A 14,702-nucleotide genomic window follows, 5' to 3' on the forward strand; every position below is an offset into this window, starting at 1 on the left:
TGTGCTAGGTGCCATACAAACACACGAGGACACAGTTCCTTTACCGAGGAACGATAAGATCCCAGGTATATAGGGTAGCTATTGTACAACTTTAAAAATACTGAGTGCTAGCAATTCCCAGGGAGGTCATTGACTTCAAAAGGAACTGCTGGGTAACCAGGCCACTCATTTAGCCCCCTTAATAGAAAATCTTCATATGCAAAGCAATGTTATGAATGTAGCTGTTATCTTTAACTCTTGCATTTCCTGATTTTCATTTTATTCTAAAACTTTGTTTCATTAAGCTTTTTATTATAATTAATAATTTATCTTTTGGCACTAATACAGTACAGTCAGGATCAAAACCTCATTGTGCTGGGCAGTATACTAACTTACAGGGAGAAATAGGGAAGGTTAAGAGGTGACTTGATCATAGTCTGAAAAATATCTACGTGAGGAACAAATGTTTAGAAATGAAAACAATCCGATGGCTGAAAGCTGAAGCTAGGCACATTCAGACTGGAAATGAGGCATACATTTTTGACAGTGAGGGTAATTAACCATTGGAACAATTTATCAAGGGTTATGGTGGATTATCCATCACTGACAGTTTTTAAATCAACACTGTGTATTTTCCTAAAAGAGATGCTCTAATTCAGACAGAAATAATTCAGGGAAGTCTTCTGGCCTGTGTTACACTGGAAGACTATCACAATGATCCCTTCTGGCTTCTTAGTTTATGAAGAGTGACTATCATCAATTTTAATCATTATTTAAATCAGCAAGCAGAAAACCTTTATGTTAAATCACTGATTTTAAACATTTCTGTATTTGTACCTTTTAGTTATTTTCCTAAAGAAAAGTTGAGCCTCATAACCATTAAAACAAGCTGATTTGAAATAAGTATAGCCTTTATGCTGGATTTGATGCTTCTTTTCACAAACCGGGAGGATACAGTATATTTATACAAATTTATTTAAGCACTTACATAGTTTAATTTAAATTTATTCAGATTCTTAGTTTGTATAGCTACACCTCTTAATGTTTTTAATTTAATTTAAATGATTTTAATAGACTAGAGAGAGAGAGGCCTTAAAATAAATTTGAAATTGACAGTCTAACTTTAAATAGGTTTACTTTTAACAATAAATCTGTATTCAAAGTAAATTCAACAAATTTTAAAAAAAAATCATCAATTTTTTGATCCACCCTGAGTGAGGATGACACTTGGAACAAACTTAGTAGATCAGAAACCTGAGGGATTATAGATGCTATAAAAATCACAGTTGATGTACATAGGCCTACAAACAGTAAAACTTGCTGTATTGTACTAGTTGAATTAAAATGAACTTTACATGTTATTTTGATACCTTCACTTTTGCTATTAGTTTAACCCCTCTCCTGACTATTCTTGCCAACCTGTCCCCAAGGAGATTTGTCCCTCTTCTACTGAGGTGGAGCCCATCCAGACTATACAGCCCCCTCTCCCCATAGACGATGAACCAATGTTCCACATGACTGAAGGCCTCCAAACTCATGAGGTTTTTAATTCTATATAATTGTTGGTGTGCTTATTATCTGTATGTATGTCTAATTGCTAAGCTCTTGGTCTCAGTGATGTATTATGGCAATGAGTTCCAAAGACTGTGCATTGTGTAGGTTCTTTTTTTAAAAGTGCTCCCTCTTATCATTTTAAAACGTTCTCCCTGATGGTTTCATGCCCCCCTTCCCTCCTGTATTAAGTGAGAGTGAATATTTACCTGTTCTACCTTCTATATACCATCTATTAACACACATCGTGATCATGTTGTCATCTTTTAGTCAATTTAGTTTTTATTGGGCATGTTTATAGCTTGCTGGTACTCATTCATCAGATGTTTCTCTTGGATTTTATTAAAATGGATACGTTTTATCTAAATGCATACCAATTTTGTTAACTTCACCATGCTGCTTAAAACATTGGAGATGTCTGCTGTCTTGGGAAAGCAACACCACCTTGATCACATGGATTCACATTTGGAATGCTGTCTTTTAAAATGGAAATTTAAATTCTGAAAGTATTGATTCAGACCTCCTTAGTCCTCTGACTGGGAATAAGAACAGCCAGACTGGGCCAGATCAAAGGTCTGTCTAGCCCAGTATCCTGTCTTCTGAAGTGGCCAGTGCCAGGTGCCCCAGAGGAAATTAATAGAACTGGCAATCATTGAGCGATCCAACCTCTGCTGCCCGTTCCCAGCTTCTGGCAAACAGAGGCTAGGGACACCATCCCCGCCCATTCTGGCTAATAGCCATTGGTGGACCTATCCTCCATGAACTTATCTAGTTCTTTTTTGAACCCTGTTTTAGTCATTGTTTACTAATGTCTCTGTAAGTGGAATTCTCAAGCTTTGTTCGCTATCCCACAGAACACTACAAGCCATACTGTAAACATTTAATCCACACATTAATTACAGGCTGGTGACCTGACCCTCATGTGACTACATGGATCATAGGCCAGATCTTTCACAAGCAACCTTTCCTCAGTCCACCTCATGCTGTCCCCTTGTACCCAAAAAAGGCTGGAAGGAGGGGTTTTAGGTATATTGTCCTACAACAAAAGATTAAACTACTGTATTGTAAATTATATATGCAGTTGAAGGCCTTGGAGAGGGAGGGGGTTGTTTTTGTTTTTCATTCCCACACTATTCCAGGGGGAATTCTGCACCAAAAAATTAAAATGTTTCCCATTCAGTGAGGCATATCTGTCCCCTTTTGTCCCTGCATCCCCCTCTTGTTCAGCCCCTGGCTCAAAGCTGTCAGCTGCTTTGCCCCTGCCCAAGTCTGTCCCCCCCACACTAGTCCTGAACCCCAGTCTCTGTGACCTCCCCACAGCAACCATGTGTGCCCTGCTTTGTCCGTCCCTTTATCCTATGCCTCCTCACCTGCCCTCTACCCTCGCCTCGCTGTAATTGGCTGCTCTGGCCTGTGAGCCAGCTGCTCGGGAGTCTACAGGAGATGTGAATTCTGTGCTTGTGCAGTGGCACAGAATTTCCCCAGGAGTCCTACTCGTAGGGTTCTCTCTGAGGTTAAGTTGGAACAAAGGAAATGAGTTCATGTCGGTGTTGGTATTATTTCTAGCCTTTGTTGCTCTGTTTCTTTGAGCTACTAGAGCAACATTTTGCCTTTCAAGCTTTGCTTTTTAACCTCAACTGATATTTTATTTTAACTTTGAAAAGTTTGAGTGTTTTATACCTACAGTGATCTTATGTTTGTCAATGTAAACTTTTAACTCTGATTTTAATTCTTTTTGTCTCTCTCTAAATGGAGGAGGAACCAGTGAGATTAAAGGGACTGTCTTGACCGTGACAAGTCCCTAATGCAGCATTTCACAAATGTGGCCAACAGGAGCTTTTTGTGTGGCCTCAGCCTTCTGGGTGGTGAGGCAGGGGACAAAGCAATGGACCCTCCCCCAGGGCTGCCAGCAAGGATTCGGCCCTGTCCCCCTGTGGAGCCCCAAACACTGGAGAAGCAGGCAGGCGGTGGGGCTTGGGCTTCAGACCTGCAGTGGCAGGCAGCTGGCGCTAGCTGTATGGCAGCAGGCTTTAAGCCCTGGCAGCAGGCTCATCCCCACCCCACCTGCTGCCTCCTTTGGCCCCGGGCTCTGGCCATGCGGTATTGGGCTCTGACCCCCAGCCGCAGGGTTTCAGACTCTAGCTGCTGGGCCACATGATCCAGCCCCAGTGATTACCGGCTCCCTCCCTCTGCCCGCGCACACACGCATCGCCCCTGGCCCCACTGCGTCCTCTGGCCCCAGTCCCTGGCTGCGCAGCTGCAGGGCTCAGTTTCCAGACTCGCCTCCCCCCATTTGCCTCCATACCCATCTTCCCATCGAGGGTTTAATTTATCCCTCAGCTTGCCAGGGCTGAGTAAGTCTGTTCTGAAAAGTGATATTTATATGTTTGTTAATATCACTTTTCACTGCCTCCCTGCTAGCTAGCAAGTCTGCTGCTGTGAAAAGTGATATTAACAAAATACAAATATCACTTTTCACAGAAACAGACTTACTAACTATCAAGGCTTAAACAAATAAGCAACCAAAAAAAAGCAAAAGAAACAACAACAAAAAAGGGACAAGAACATGCAAAACACATTATTTGTTTCAATTCTGTTTAGGTCCAGGGAGGAACAGAGAACACTGTATGTTGTTTTTATTATTGAGTCTGTCGAAAAAAACCAACATAAATAAATTACAATGATATGGGCATGTGTATATGCATATTTATTTGTTTTTCTTTAAGTAGTTGAGTATTTTAGGAAGTATTGTCAGAGCAGCCATCAGCACTAGTTGGTGGCCACACTCTGAGGCCACCAAAACATTTCTCATGAGAACCCCTGCTCTAATATAACTTAACTGGTTAGCTGTAGATATAGCTGAGCACACCAGTCTTTTGGATATTTAATCCACTGAGTTTTCTTGGCTGCTTTTTTTTTTTAAACAGGATGAAACAGGTGCTTATTTAATAGACAGAGACCCGACCTACTTTGGGCCAGTACTGAACTATCTCAGACATGGAAAACTCGTTATTAACAAGGACCTAGCTGAGGAAGGTAGGACTTTAAACCAAATCTCTTGCTTGCTTTCTTCTTTTTCAATATTGTAATTGCTGTGAAAACTGCAAAAGAGAAGTGGGCTTGCCTGTAGAAGGAAGGTTTTATTAAATCAATTTCCATTTTCATCTTTGAGTTACACTGCAGACAAATCTCTGCAGCATTCTACCCTGCCTCAGACAAAACTTAAGTAGCTTAAGGTTGGTTAGAGCTGTCCCCAGACCTGAGTTTGATTCTTGACCTCGCTCCATGAACTGGAAACACTATTAGGAGGCGCACATTCAGTCATGGTAGTTAGGTGCCTTGTATCATTTAACAGTGACAGCCCTACATCTTTCCTACTGTACTGATGGTCTTGGAAGAAAGACCCTTCCAGTATTCTTAAGGATAGCTGTGAAATGAGGTGTTGAAGATGTAAAGCAAGAAAAAATAAGTGAGAGCTGGGATCTTCTGAGATGTGAACTACACCAGTTAGGGGACACTCTTTCTGAATCTACTCCTTCATGGGCCTCGATTCATATCCATGTGATGGGGTGCAACCTGGCCTGTGGCACTGCTGTGCCCTCTGTCCCCCCAACTTGGGGTATCGCTCTCACACTGTGATGCTGTGTCAAACCACAAAACTCTGATTGGCACTGCAATTAACAGACACCCACAGGCAGGGGCACTCCCAACTGTGTTACATGAATGATCTCCCAGCCACTAATGTACCATCAATACAGAGGCTCCAGTCAGTTCTCCCTAGTCTTGCACACCCGAACTGTATGGTCTTGGACTGGTCAGAAATAGTCACAGAAGTTAGAAAATGTATATCATCTCTATCCTCAAGAGGGGGCCACTGCAGAATTGTTCTGTCTCCCTTCTAGTGTTAAGTATCCTAAGCAATGGGATTCCCACCACCTTCTTTGAAAGACTATTCTGCTTTTCATCCCATTACTTTTAATTACCTGATGATAGTATTTGCACTTGCCAGAAATTAAGTCCTTCACCAATGGGCAATTCTAGGCTTCCCTGTAAATTTTCTGGTATCATCCAGGTTAATCATTTGTGCGTGCATTGATTGAATCTTATGTTATTGAAACTAAATAGAGAGGAGATGGGAGGATTCAGAGATGATACAAAAGGAAACTAGAGAGGTTAGGAACATGAGTAGGAAATAACCAAATTTAAACTTGGGAAAATATTGTGAAACACACATGCTCAATATGAGGCAGAAAGCAGGGAATGCTAAAAGTGAGAATGGACAGCTCTCTGTACATGAGACTGCAATGTGATGTTGGCAGCCAAGAAAAAAGGCCTCTCTGAGCAACTCTGGGGTATAAGACAATCTCAACTAATGGCAGTTAGGGAGAAGCTTTCCCTGTGGCCTGGTTATTCCATAGCTGCCTTCTGCAGAATTTTTTGGACCTTTCTCTGAAGCAACTGGGACTGTTCACAGACTGGATTTAGATGAATCCTGGTCTGATCTGCAATGACATTTATTGCCTTTGTGTTTAAGGGATACTCTATTAGAAACTCAACTTTTTTTATTGGGCCATTTCTAAGAGTGTGTGTATCGCTTTGAAAACACTTCATTAATCGTGTTTGCTCTTTGAGCCTAGAATAAGTTCCCTGAAATGGCCTTGTAAAGTTTTTCTGGGTTTGTTTCTAGGACAGTTCTTCAGAATGAATTAAACTGTGAATTACAGGTGAATGAAGGAAGTCAGACCCATTCATTTTGTTGAAGCAGCTGCTCAGGAGGCAGGCTGTTTCCCATGCAGTGAAGGAGCCTCCCAGAAACTGGCTAGGAATCCTTGGCGTGCAGTCTTTGTTTACACTGTCTGTTCAAGCATAATTGTTTCTTCTCCTATCAGGTGTACTGGAAGAAGCTGAATTCTACAACATCACATCACTAATAAAATTGGTAAAGGACAAAATAAGAGAGAGAGACAGCAAAATCTCACAGGTGAGGCCGTTTCCTAACACACATTCCTAATTCTGACATAAGAGGTGAGACTGGTTCTTGTTAATGTCCATCATTCACACCCCTGCTGATGTTGAGTGGGTGCTTTTTTCACTCACCATTTCCCTAATAAGATTTGAGACTCTGGCTGTCTGCATAATGGCTTCAGCTCTGCTGGCTAAGAACAGAAAACTAAACGCTATTGCCCTGCAGTGCCTGGTGACCTCCATTCTCTCTGCTTTTGAATTTAAATCCTGTACATATGAAGTGATGGAGACCCTCTAACTATGAAAGAATTACTGTTTAAATTCTTATCCGGGGTGGGACTGGATAAGCACAATGACCACAGCATTCTCATCTAATGTAAAACAATCTGCTTTCCATTAAAAGAAGAAGCCTTTGTTATGAACCATGTCCTAGTGACTTTCCAAGAGAAGCAAGTACATTTTAAAGTGAGGCCACATCTACGCTGCACTTCTGTTGGTAAATCTTTTGTTGGCCAGGGGTGTGAAAAAATACGCCCCATGACCAACAAACATGTTACCGACAAATGCCCGTGTGGACAGTGCTTTGTCAGTGGGAGATGTTCTCTCACCGACAAAGCTACCACTGCTTGTTGGGAATGGTTTTATTTTGCCAGCAGGAGAGCTCTCTGCTGTCGGCAAAGAGCAGCTACAGAGAAAACATGACAGCCCCCACAGATCCTCTGGTTTTCAGTGCTGCTTAATCTCATCTTAAAGGAATAAGGAAATCCCAGCGATAGTACACACTGTTGAGTACTCCATGCTGTACTGATTGTCTGATGTTTCTTCCTTAAGGTGCCAGTCAAACACGTGTACAGGGTGCTGCAGTGTCAGGAGGAGGAGCTCACCCAAATGGTCTCCACCATGTCTGATGGCTGGAAATTTGAACAGGTAACAAGATAAACAGAGGACTTCATTGGTTTGTCTTGATATAAACTGCTGAATCACGTTCATGATAAGAAATTTTAAAGTTTTATGTATTAGAAACTGTTTTCTGTATATATGCCTTAAATAAATTTAATGATAATATTGAGGAGTGAATTGCTCAAGAGATTGGGAATGGAGTTCATACTGACATCTGCCTGCCAATTTGTACCTGAAAATTAATGTTCTAGTTCTTCAGTCATCTCAATCCAATTATTGTATATGTAGATATCTGCATCACACAACTCTTATGAGTTTATACTAGTGATGAGCATGGTACAAAGGCTTCTGGTGAAAGGGATTAGATGTTTCTTGTGCCCTACAGATGGCTCTTCCAGAACAGGGCTGAGACACACTTGAGGGAACAATATGGGGGAACCTTTTAATGCAACTGCCTTGGCGGTGTTAACTTCTAAGGGTAAAATGACAGTTTTAGAAACCAGAACTCTCATATGGCGCTTTTCATAAGCATTAAAACAATCTACCTAGTTAATCTGCTAAAAATTATTAGTACTGTACATGGTAGGAACAGTTCAGGGCATCAAAATACCAGATAAGGTGTGAGTCTGTTCCTTGCTTTGAAATCTGAACTGCTTCTGTGTTTATACTAAGCACACTGTTAGCGCCCAATAAAACAGTAGTACAAAAAAGAATTGAGAAACTCCATGACTGTTTTCTGTTCTTGTTCTCCTTAGGACAAATAAGCTTAATTTGCACAGTCTACAAGTAACTTTCTGTAGTGCACTTTAGATTCAATAACACATTTTAAAGGCTGCAATGTGACCTTTCTCTGAGGAAATGCCTCACCCTGCAGGACTCATAGACTCATAGACTCTAGGACTGGAAGGGACCTTGAGAGGTCATCGAGTCCAGTCCCCTGCCCTCATGGCAGGACCAAATACTGTCTAGACCATCCCTAGTAGACATTTATCTAATCTACTCTTAAATATCTTCAAAGATGGATATTCCACAACTTCCCTAGGCAATCTATTCCAGTGTTTAACTACCCTGACAGTTAGGAACTTTTTCCTAATGTCCAACCTAAATCTCCCTTGCTGCAGTTTAAGCCCATTGCTTCTTGTTCTATCATTGGAGGCTAAGGTGAACAAGTTTTCTCCCTCCTCCTGATGACACCCTTTTAGATACCTGAAAACTGCTATCATGTCCCCTCTCAGTCTTCTCTTTTCCAAACTAAACAAACCCAATTCCTTCAGCCTTCCTTCATAGGTCATGTTCTCAAGACCTTTAATCATTCTTGTTGCTCTTCTCCGGACCCTCTCCAATTTCTCCACATCTTTCTTGAAATGCGGTGCCCAGAACTGGACACAATACTCCAGTTGAGGCCTAACCAGCGCAGAGTAAAGCGGAAGAATGACTTCTCGTGTCTTGTTTACAACACACCTGTTAATGCATCCCAGAATCACGTTTGCTTTTTTTGCAACAGTATCACACTGTTGACTCATATTAAGCTTGTGGTCTACTATGACCCCTAGATCTCTTTCTGCCATACTCCTTCCTAGACAGTCTCTTCCCATTCTGTATGTGTGAAACTGATTGTTCCTTCCTAAGTGGAGCACTTTGCATTTATCTTTATTGAACTTCATCCCGTTTACCTCAGACCATTTCTCCAATTTGTCCAGATCATTTTGAATTTTGACCCTGTCCTCCAAAGCAGTTGCAATCCCTCCCAGTTTGGTATCGTCTGCAAACTTAATAAGCGTACTTTCTATGCCAACATCTAAATCATTGATGAAGATATTGAACAGAGCCGGTCCGAAAACAGACCCCTGCGAAACCCCATTTGTTATACCTTTCCAGCAGGATTGGGAGCCATTAATAACTACTCTCTGAGTACGGTTGTCCAGCCAGTTATGCACCCACCTTATAGTAGCCCCATCTAAATTGTACTTTCCTAGTTTATCTATAAGAATATCATGCGAGACCGTATCAAATGCCTATCAGTACAGTTTATAGCTGTAAATTTACTATGTCAGTTTCTAAAATTATGTAGCGGTACAAAAACTGTAGACTAGCTCTTAAAATCCATTTGGATTTCTGAATTAGGCATTCAGATTGGAAGGGCATTTGTTTATCTTGAAAATAATATGGCTTATGAAAGTGAAGGACTGATAACGCTGTCTAGGGGTATCTCATTACACAGTTTCATACATTCATATTCATAGATTTTACGGCCAGAGAAGAGCAATATCATCATCTAGTCTGACCTCCTGATAAAACAGACCATAAAATTTCACTCACTGATGAGGATTCCTGTATCAAGTCCAACAACAAGCTGTAGTCTCAAAGAATGGAGAGGTAAAGTGGATGCTGTAATATCCTCTTCTCCTTCACAGAGAAAAGACTCTTTCTGCAAGAAACCAGAAACCAACTTCCTACAAAGAAGAATGTCCAGGGAACTTATTAAATTGTCACATGGATTAAGTGAAATCTAGCAGGTATATCATCAGTATCTGGGCTGCAGAGAGGATCCTTATCACTTGAACTGGAGAACTGAATCATGAGAAGTCATCTGTGCAAGTTTACTTAGATTTTTTTCACCACGGCCACTAAACTGGTGAAATGAATACCTTGCAAAGAGTGAACACAAAATGTCCTCTCTCACCTTCCTACTGCTTTTAGGGCTCATTTTTTTTTTTTTAAAATATGACTGTTATTGAGGGGAGGCTGAGTTAAAGTAGGTTTTACATTTATTTAAATAGCACTAAGATTTGTAGTCATCTGGATCTCTTCCAAAAGTGAATTCCCAGAGCTGTAGACCAGTCACCAAGAAAGTTGTTTCTTTAAGCATACAGCTCTCACTCTGGGATTGAGTTACATTGCTCCACTACTGGTAGATGTAGTAGCCAGGTATGACTTCTTTGTTTCTGTCTTCACTGAAAAGTCTGAAGGAATGTGTAATATAGTGAATGCTTACGGGAAGAGGGTAGGTTTAGAAGAGAAAATTAAAAAAGAGCAAGTAAAAAATCACTTAGAAAAGTTAGATGCCTGCAAGTCACCAGGGTCTGATGAAATGCATCCTAGAATACTTTATTATTTGTAATGAAGGCCAAAAGGGAGAGGTGTGAACTTCCTGTTCATCTTTACATTGACTTCTGAGAGTTTAAATGTTAACATCATCAGAAACTTCAAACTAATGTGCTTACTATCCCACTGTTAATCAGAGGTCCAAATCCTAATCAGTTTGGTTCTTTTACTTTCTTAAGGAGTTGTTTGGACGTGGTTTTTGTACACTACAACAATAGCTGTGTAGAAACCAATATAATTAAAGCAATACAATCCCCTGTGTGAACAGACCTAGATATACCAATGTAAAGGTACATCTATCAGTACAGTTTATAGCTGTAAATTTACTATGTCAGTTTCTAAAATTATGTAGCGGTACAAAAACTGTAGACTAGCTCTTAAAATCCATTTGGATTTCTGAATTAGGCATTCAGATTGGAAGGGCATTTGTTTATCTTGAAAATAATGTGGCTTATGAAAGTGAAGGACTGATAACGCTGTCTAGGGGTATCTCATTACACAGTTTCATACATTCATATTCATAGATTTTACGGCCAGAGAAGAGCAATATCATCATCTAGTCTGACCTCCTGATAAAACAGACCATAAAATTTCACTCACTGATGAGGATTCCTGTATCAAGTCCAACAACAAGCTGTAGCTCAACAGCAGATCTTTGAGACACATCCAACCTTGATTTAAAGGCACTGTGATGGAAATTTCCTACATCCTGGCCAGTGGTTAATCAAAAAAAAACTATTCATCTTTGCTTTTAAGGTCCTGCCTATCATCGTTTATGTATTATTGGACATCTGTCTCCACCTTTCCTCCCTCAGCAGGACTGGTCTTCATCAGACATTTGTTAAAATTTTCAGACGAGCACCTTTGTACTTTCTCCCTGTCTCCTTCAGGAATGGGAAAAGCTCCCCATAAACATTCTCAAAGCTATCTCGTTGTTATCTTTAAATTCTCTCTTTAACTCTGCTCTACAGGGATGCCTACAAGAAAATTGACAATGATTAAGCATCTGATATGCTCTGACTACTGCTTTCCATGCTGAACAGTTTTGTTTCATTGTTAGCTTGTTCTCGCCCCATCTGTTTCTTGTATCTGTTTGTTGACCTTTGTCGTATACTTCAGTGTTAAGCTCCTTGAGGCATGGACTGTCTGTGATTTGTATGTACAGAGCCCAGGCCAGTGGAGCCCTGCTCTGTGACAGGGGCTCCCATATACTACTGCAATGTAAATAATAATCATCTCTGGTTAAACATTTGCAAATTATTTCCATTTTGACTTCAGCCAACTTCAGCTTCTCGCCATTGGGGATCTTGTGTTTTTCTTTTCCTGTTAGATCTCTTCTCTCCAAGCAGGTGCTTAATGAAGCCTGGTCAAGTCATCTCTGTTTAAAAACTAAATAGACTGAACTCCTTTGTCATTGGAACACATTTTTTGCAGAATTTAAATCGTTCTTATAGCTTTTTTCTGAACTCCAATTTTTCAACATCCTTTTTAAGTGTAGATACCAGAACTGGGCACAGCATTCTAGTAGTGGTTTTAGCAGTGCTGTAATATTACCTTTCTGCTCCGGCTTGATATGTTCTGCCATCACATCTCAATTCTGACCTTGTACCTGGTTCCCACTGTTACTGTTTTGGGCTCTCCACATATTACTGCTGATGCACCTCAATCTTGACCTGTACTTTTCCACTCCAGGATCTCTCTCAAGCAAACACTCCAGATTGTGCAGTGCTTTGTGATCTGCACAAGTGCATTTTAACGATGCTGGAAAACATAGCTGCATTGGTTCAGTGTAGTGCTAGTGTAGCCCAGTATCGGGGGCACTCCAGCAATTATTATATTAGTGTAGAAAATGCACTATAGAACTAGGTGGAAAATGCTGTGTATTTTCAGTGAAATTTTTTGAATTAATAAAAATTGTTAATTTTTTTCCTGGGATTTTTTTTTGGGGGGTGGGGGATATTTTTCATTCCTATGCCACTTTTCTCTCCCTTGTATTTCCAGAGGGGAGAAATGCAGAAAGGCAGGGATTAGGAGGAGAGATCAAAAACTGGGAAAGCCATTTCTCATTAGTGTTTTGACAATAATTACAACCAGGTGGAGGGCATAGATATTAGACTACTGTTTTGTCTATGTCGCAGTTTCCTACCTGCTCTATACTGATGCTTTCATTGTTCTTGAGATTGCTGCAGCTTCTCTGGTGCTTGAACGGTGAAGGGAGATATGTTGAAAATTCTCAATGGATGCACACTAGATGGGAAAGGACCTTCTAATGTACCTTTGGAGAGGCTGTAAAATAAAAAACTCAAAAATAATGGGGGATTTCAACTATCCCCATATTGACTGGGTACATGTTACCTCAGGACGGGATGCAGAGATAAAGTTTCTTGACACCTTAAATGACTACTTCTTAGAACAGCTAGTCCTGGAACCCACAAGAGGAAAGGCAATTCTTCATTTAGTCCTAAGTGGCACATAGGATCTGGTCCAAGAAGTGAATATAGCTGAATCGCTTGGTAATAGTAACCATAAAGTAATCAAATTTAACATCCCTGTGAAGGGAAAAAACACCAAAGCAGTCCACCATGGTAACATTTAATTTCATAAAGGAGATCTACATAAAAATGAGGGCATTAGGTAAACAGAAATTAAAAGGTACTGTGCCAAAAGTGAAATCTCTGCAAGCTGCATGGAAAATTTTTAAACACACCATAATAGAGGCTCAATTTAAATGTATACCCAAATTAAAAAATATAGTAAGAGGACCAAAAAAGTGCCAGTATGGCTGAACAGCAAAGTAAGAAACAGGTAGATGCAAAAAGGCATCCTTACAAAGTGGAAGTTAAATCCTATTGAGGAAAACAAAAAGAAACATAAACTCTAGCAAGTGAAGTGTAAAAATATAATTAGGAAGGCCAAAAAAGAAACTGAAGAACAGTTAGCCAAAGACTCAAAAAGTAAAAGCAAAAAAATAAGCACATCAGAAGCAGGAAGCCTGCTAAGCAACCAGTGGGGCCACTAGACAATCGAGATGCTAAAGGAGGATTCCAGGACGATAAGGCCATTGTGGAGAAACTAAATTAATTCTTTGAATTGGTCTTCACGGCTAAGGATGTGAAGGAGATTCCCAAACTTAAGCCATTCTTTTTAGGTGACAGATCTGAGGAACTGTCCCAGATTTAGGTGTTTAAGGAGGTTTTGGAATAAATTGAGAAAGTAAACAGTAATAAGTCACCAAGATTGGATGGTATTCACCCAGGAGTTCTGAAGGAACTCAAATGTTAAATTGCAGAACTATTAACTGTTAACCTAAAAAGACTCTAGAAGTGATCCTGGCAATCACAGGCCATTAAGCCTAACTTCAATACCAGGCAGATTGGCTGAAACTATAGTAAAGAACAAAATTATCAGAGAGATGAACATGCTTTGTTGTGGAAGCATCAACGTGGTTTTCGTAAAGGGAAATCATGCCTCACCAATCTACTAGAATTCATACTTAGATTTTCAGAAAGCCTTTGACATGGTCCTCACCAAAGGCTCTTAAGCAAAGTAATCTGTCATGGGATGTCCTCTCATGAATCAGTAGCTGGTTTAAAAGATAGGAAACAAAAGGTAGGAATAAATGGTCAGCTTTCAGAATGGAGAGAGGTAAATAGTGGTCTCTCCCAGGGGTCTGTACTGGGACCAGAACTGTTCAACATATTCATAAATTATCTGGGAAAAGGTGTAAACGGTGAGGAGGCAAAATTTGAAGTCAGTGGATAGTTCTCTGAAAACATGCCCTCAATGTGCAGCGGCAGTCAAAATAGCTAACTAAATGTTAAGTATCAGAGGGTAGCCGTGTTAGTCTGGATCTGTAAAAGCAGCAAAGAATCCTGTGGCACCTTATAGACTAACAGACGTTTTGGAGCATGAGCTTTTGTGGCTGAATACCCACTTCCTCAGATGCAACTGAGGAAGTGGGTATTCACCCACGAAAGCTCATGCTCCAAAACGTCTGTTAGTCTATAAGGTGCCACAGGATTCTTTGCTGCTTTAACTAAATGTTGGGATTCATTAGGAAAGGGATAGATAATAAGACCGAAAATATCATACTGACTCTATATAAATCCATGGTACATCCACATCTTGAATACTGTGTTGCCTCATCTCAAAAAAGATGTATTGGAATTGGAAAAGGAATGTTCCCCACTCTGGCTCCTATG

At 40.4% G+C, this 14,702-nt stretch overlaps 1 protein-coding gene across 2 annotated transcripts in view; it reads left to right on the forward strand.

Moving 5' to 3' along the window:
• KCTD5 (potassium channel tetramerization domain containing 5) overlaps positions 1 to 14,702 on the forward strand; it is a 36,769-nt gene that overhangs the window by 6,964 nt on the left and 15,103 nt on the right. For both annotated transcript variants that reach the window (XM_030577886.1, XM_030577887.1), the window contains exons 2-4: positions 4,458 to 4,566; positions 6,420 to 6,511; positions 7,327 to 7,422. In XM_030577886.1, coding sequence (XP_030433746.1) covers positions 4,458 to 4,566; positions 6,420 to 6,511; positions 7,327 to 7,422 — 297 coding nt within the window. The remainder of the gene's footprint in view (positions 1 to 4,457; positions 4,567 to 6,419; positions 6,512 to 7,326; positions 7,423 to 14,702) is intronic.

This window comes from Gopherus evgoodei, chromosome 10 (genome assembly GCF_007399415.2).
Source record: "Gopherus evgoodei ecotype Sinaloan lineage chromosome 10, rGopEvg1_v1.p, whole genome shotgun sequence".
Classification (NCBI taxonomy): Eukaryota; Metazoa; Chordata; order Testudines; family Testudinidae; genus Gopherus; species Gopherus evgoodei.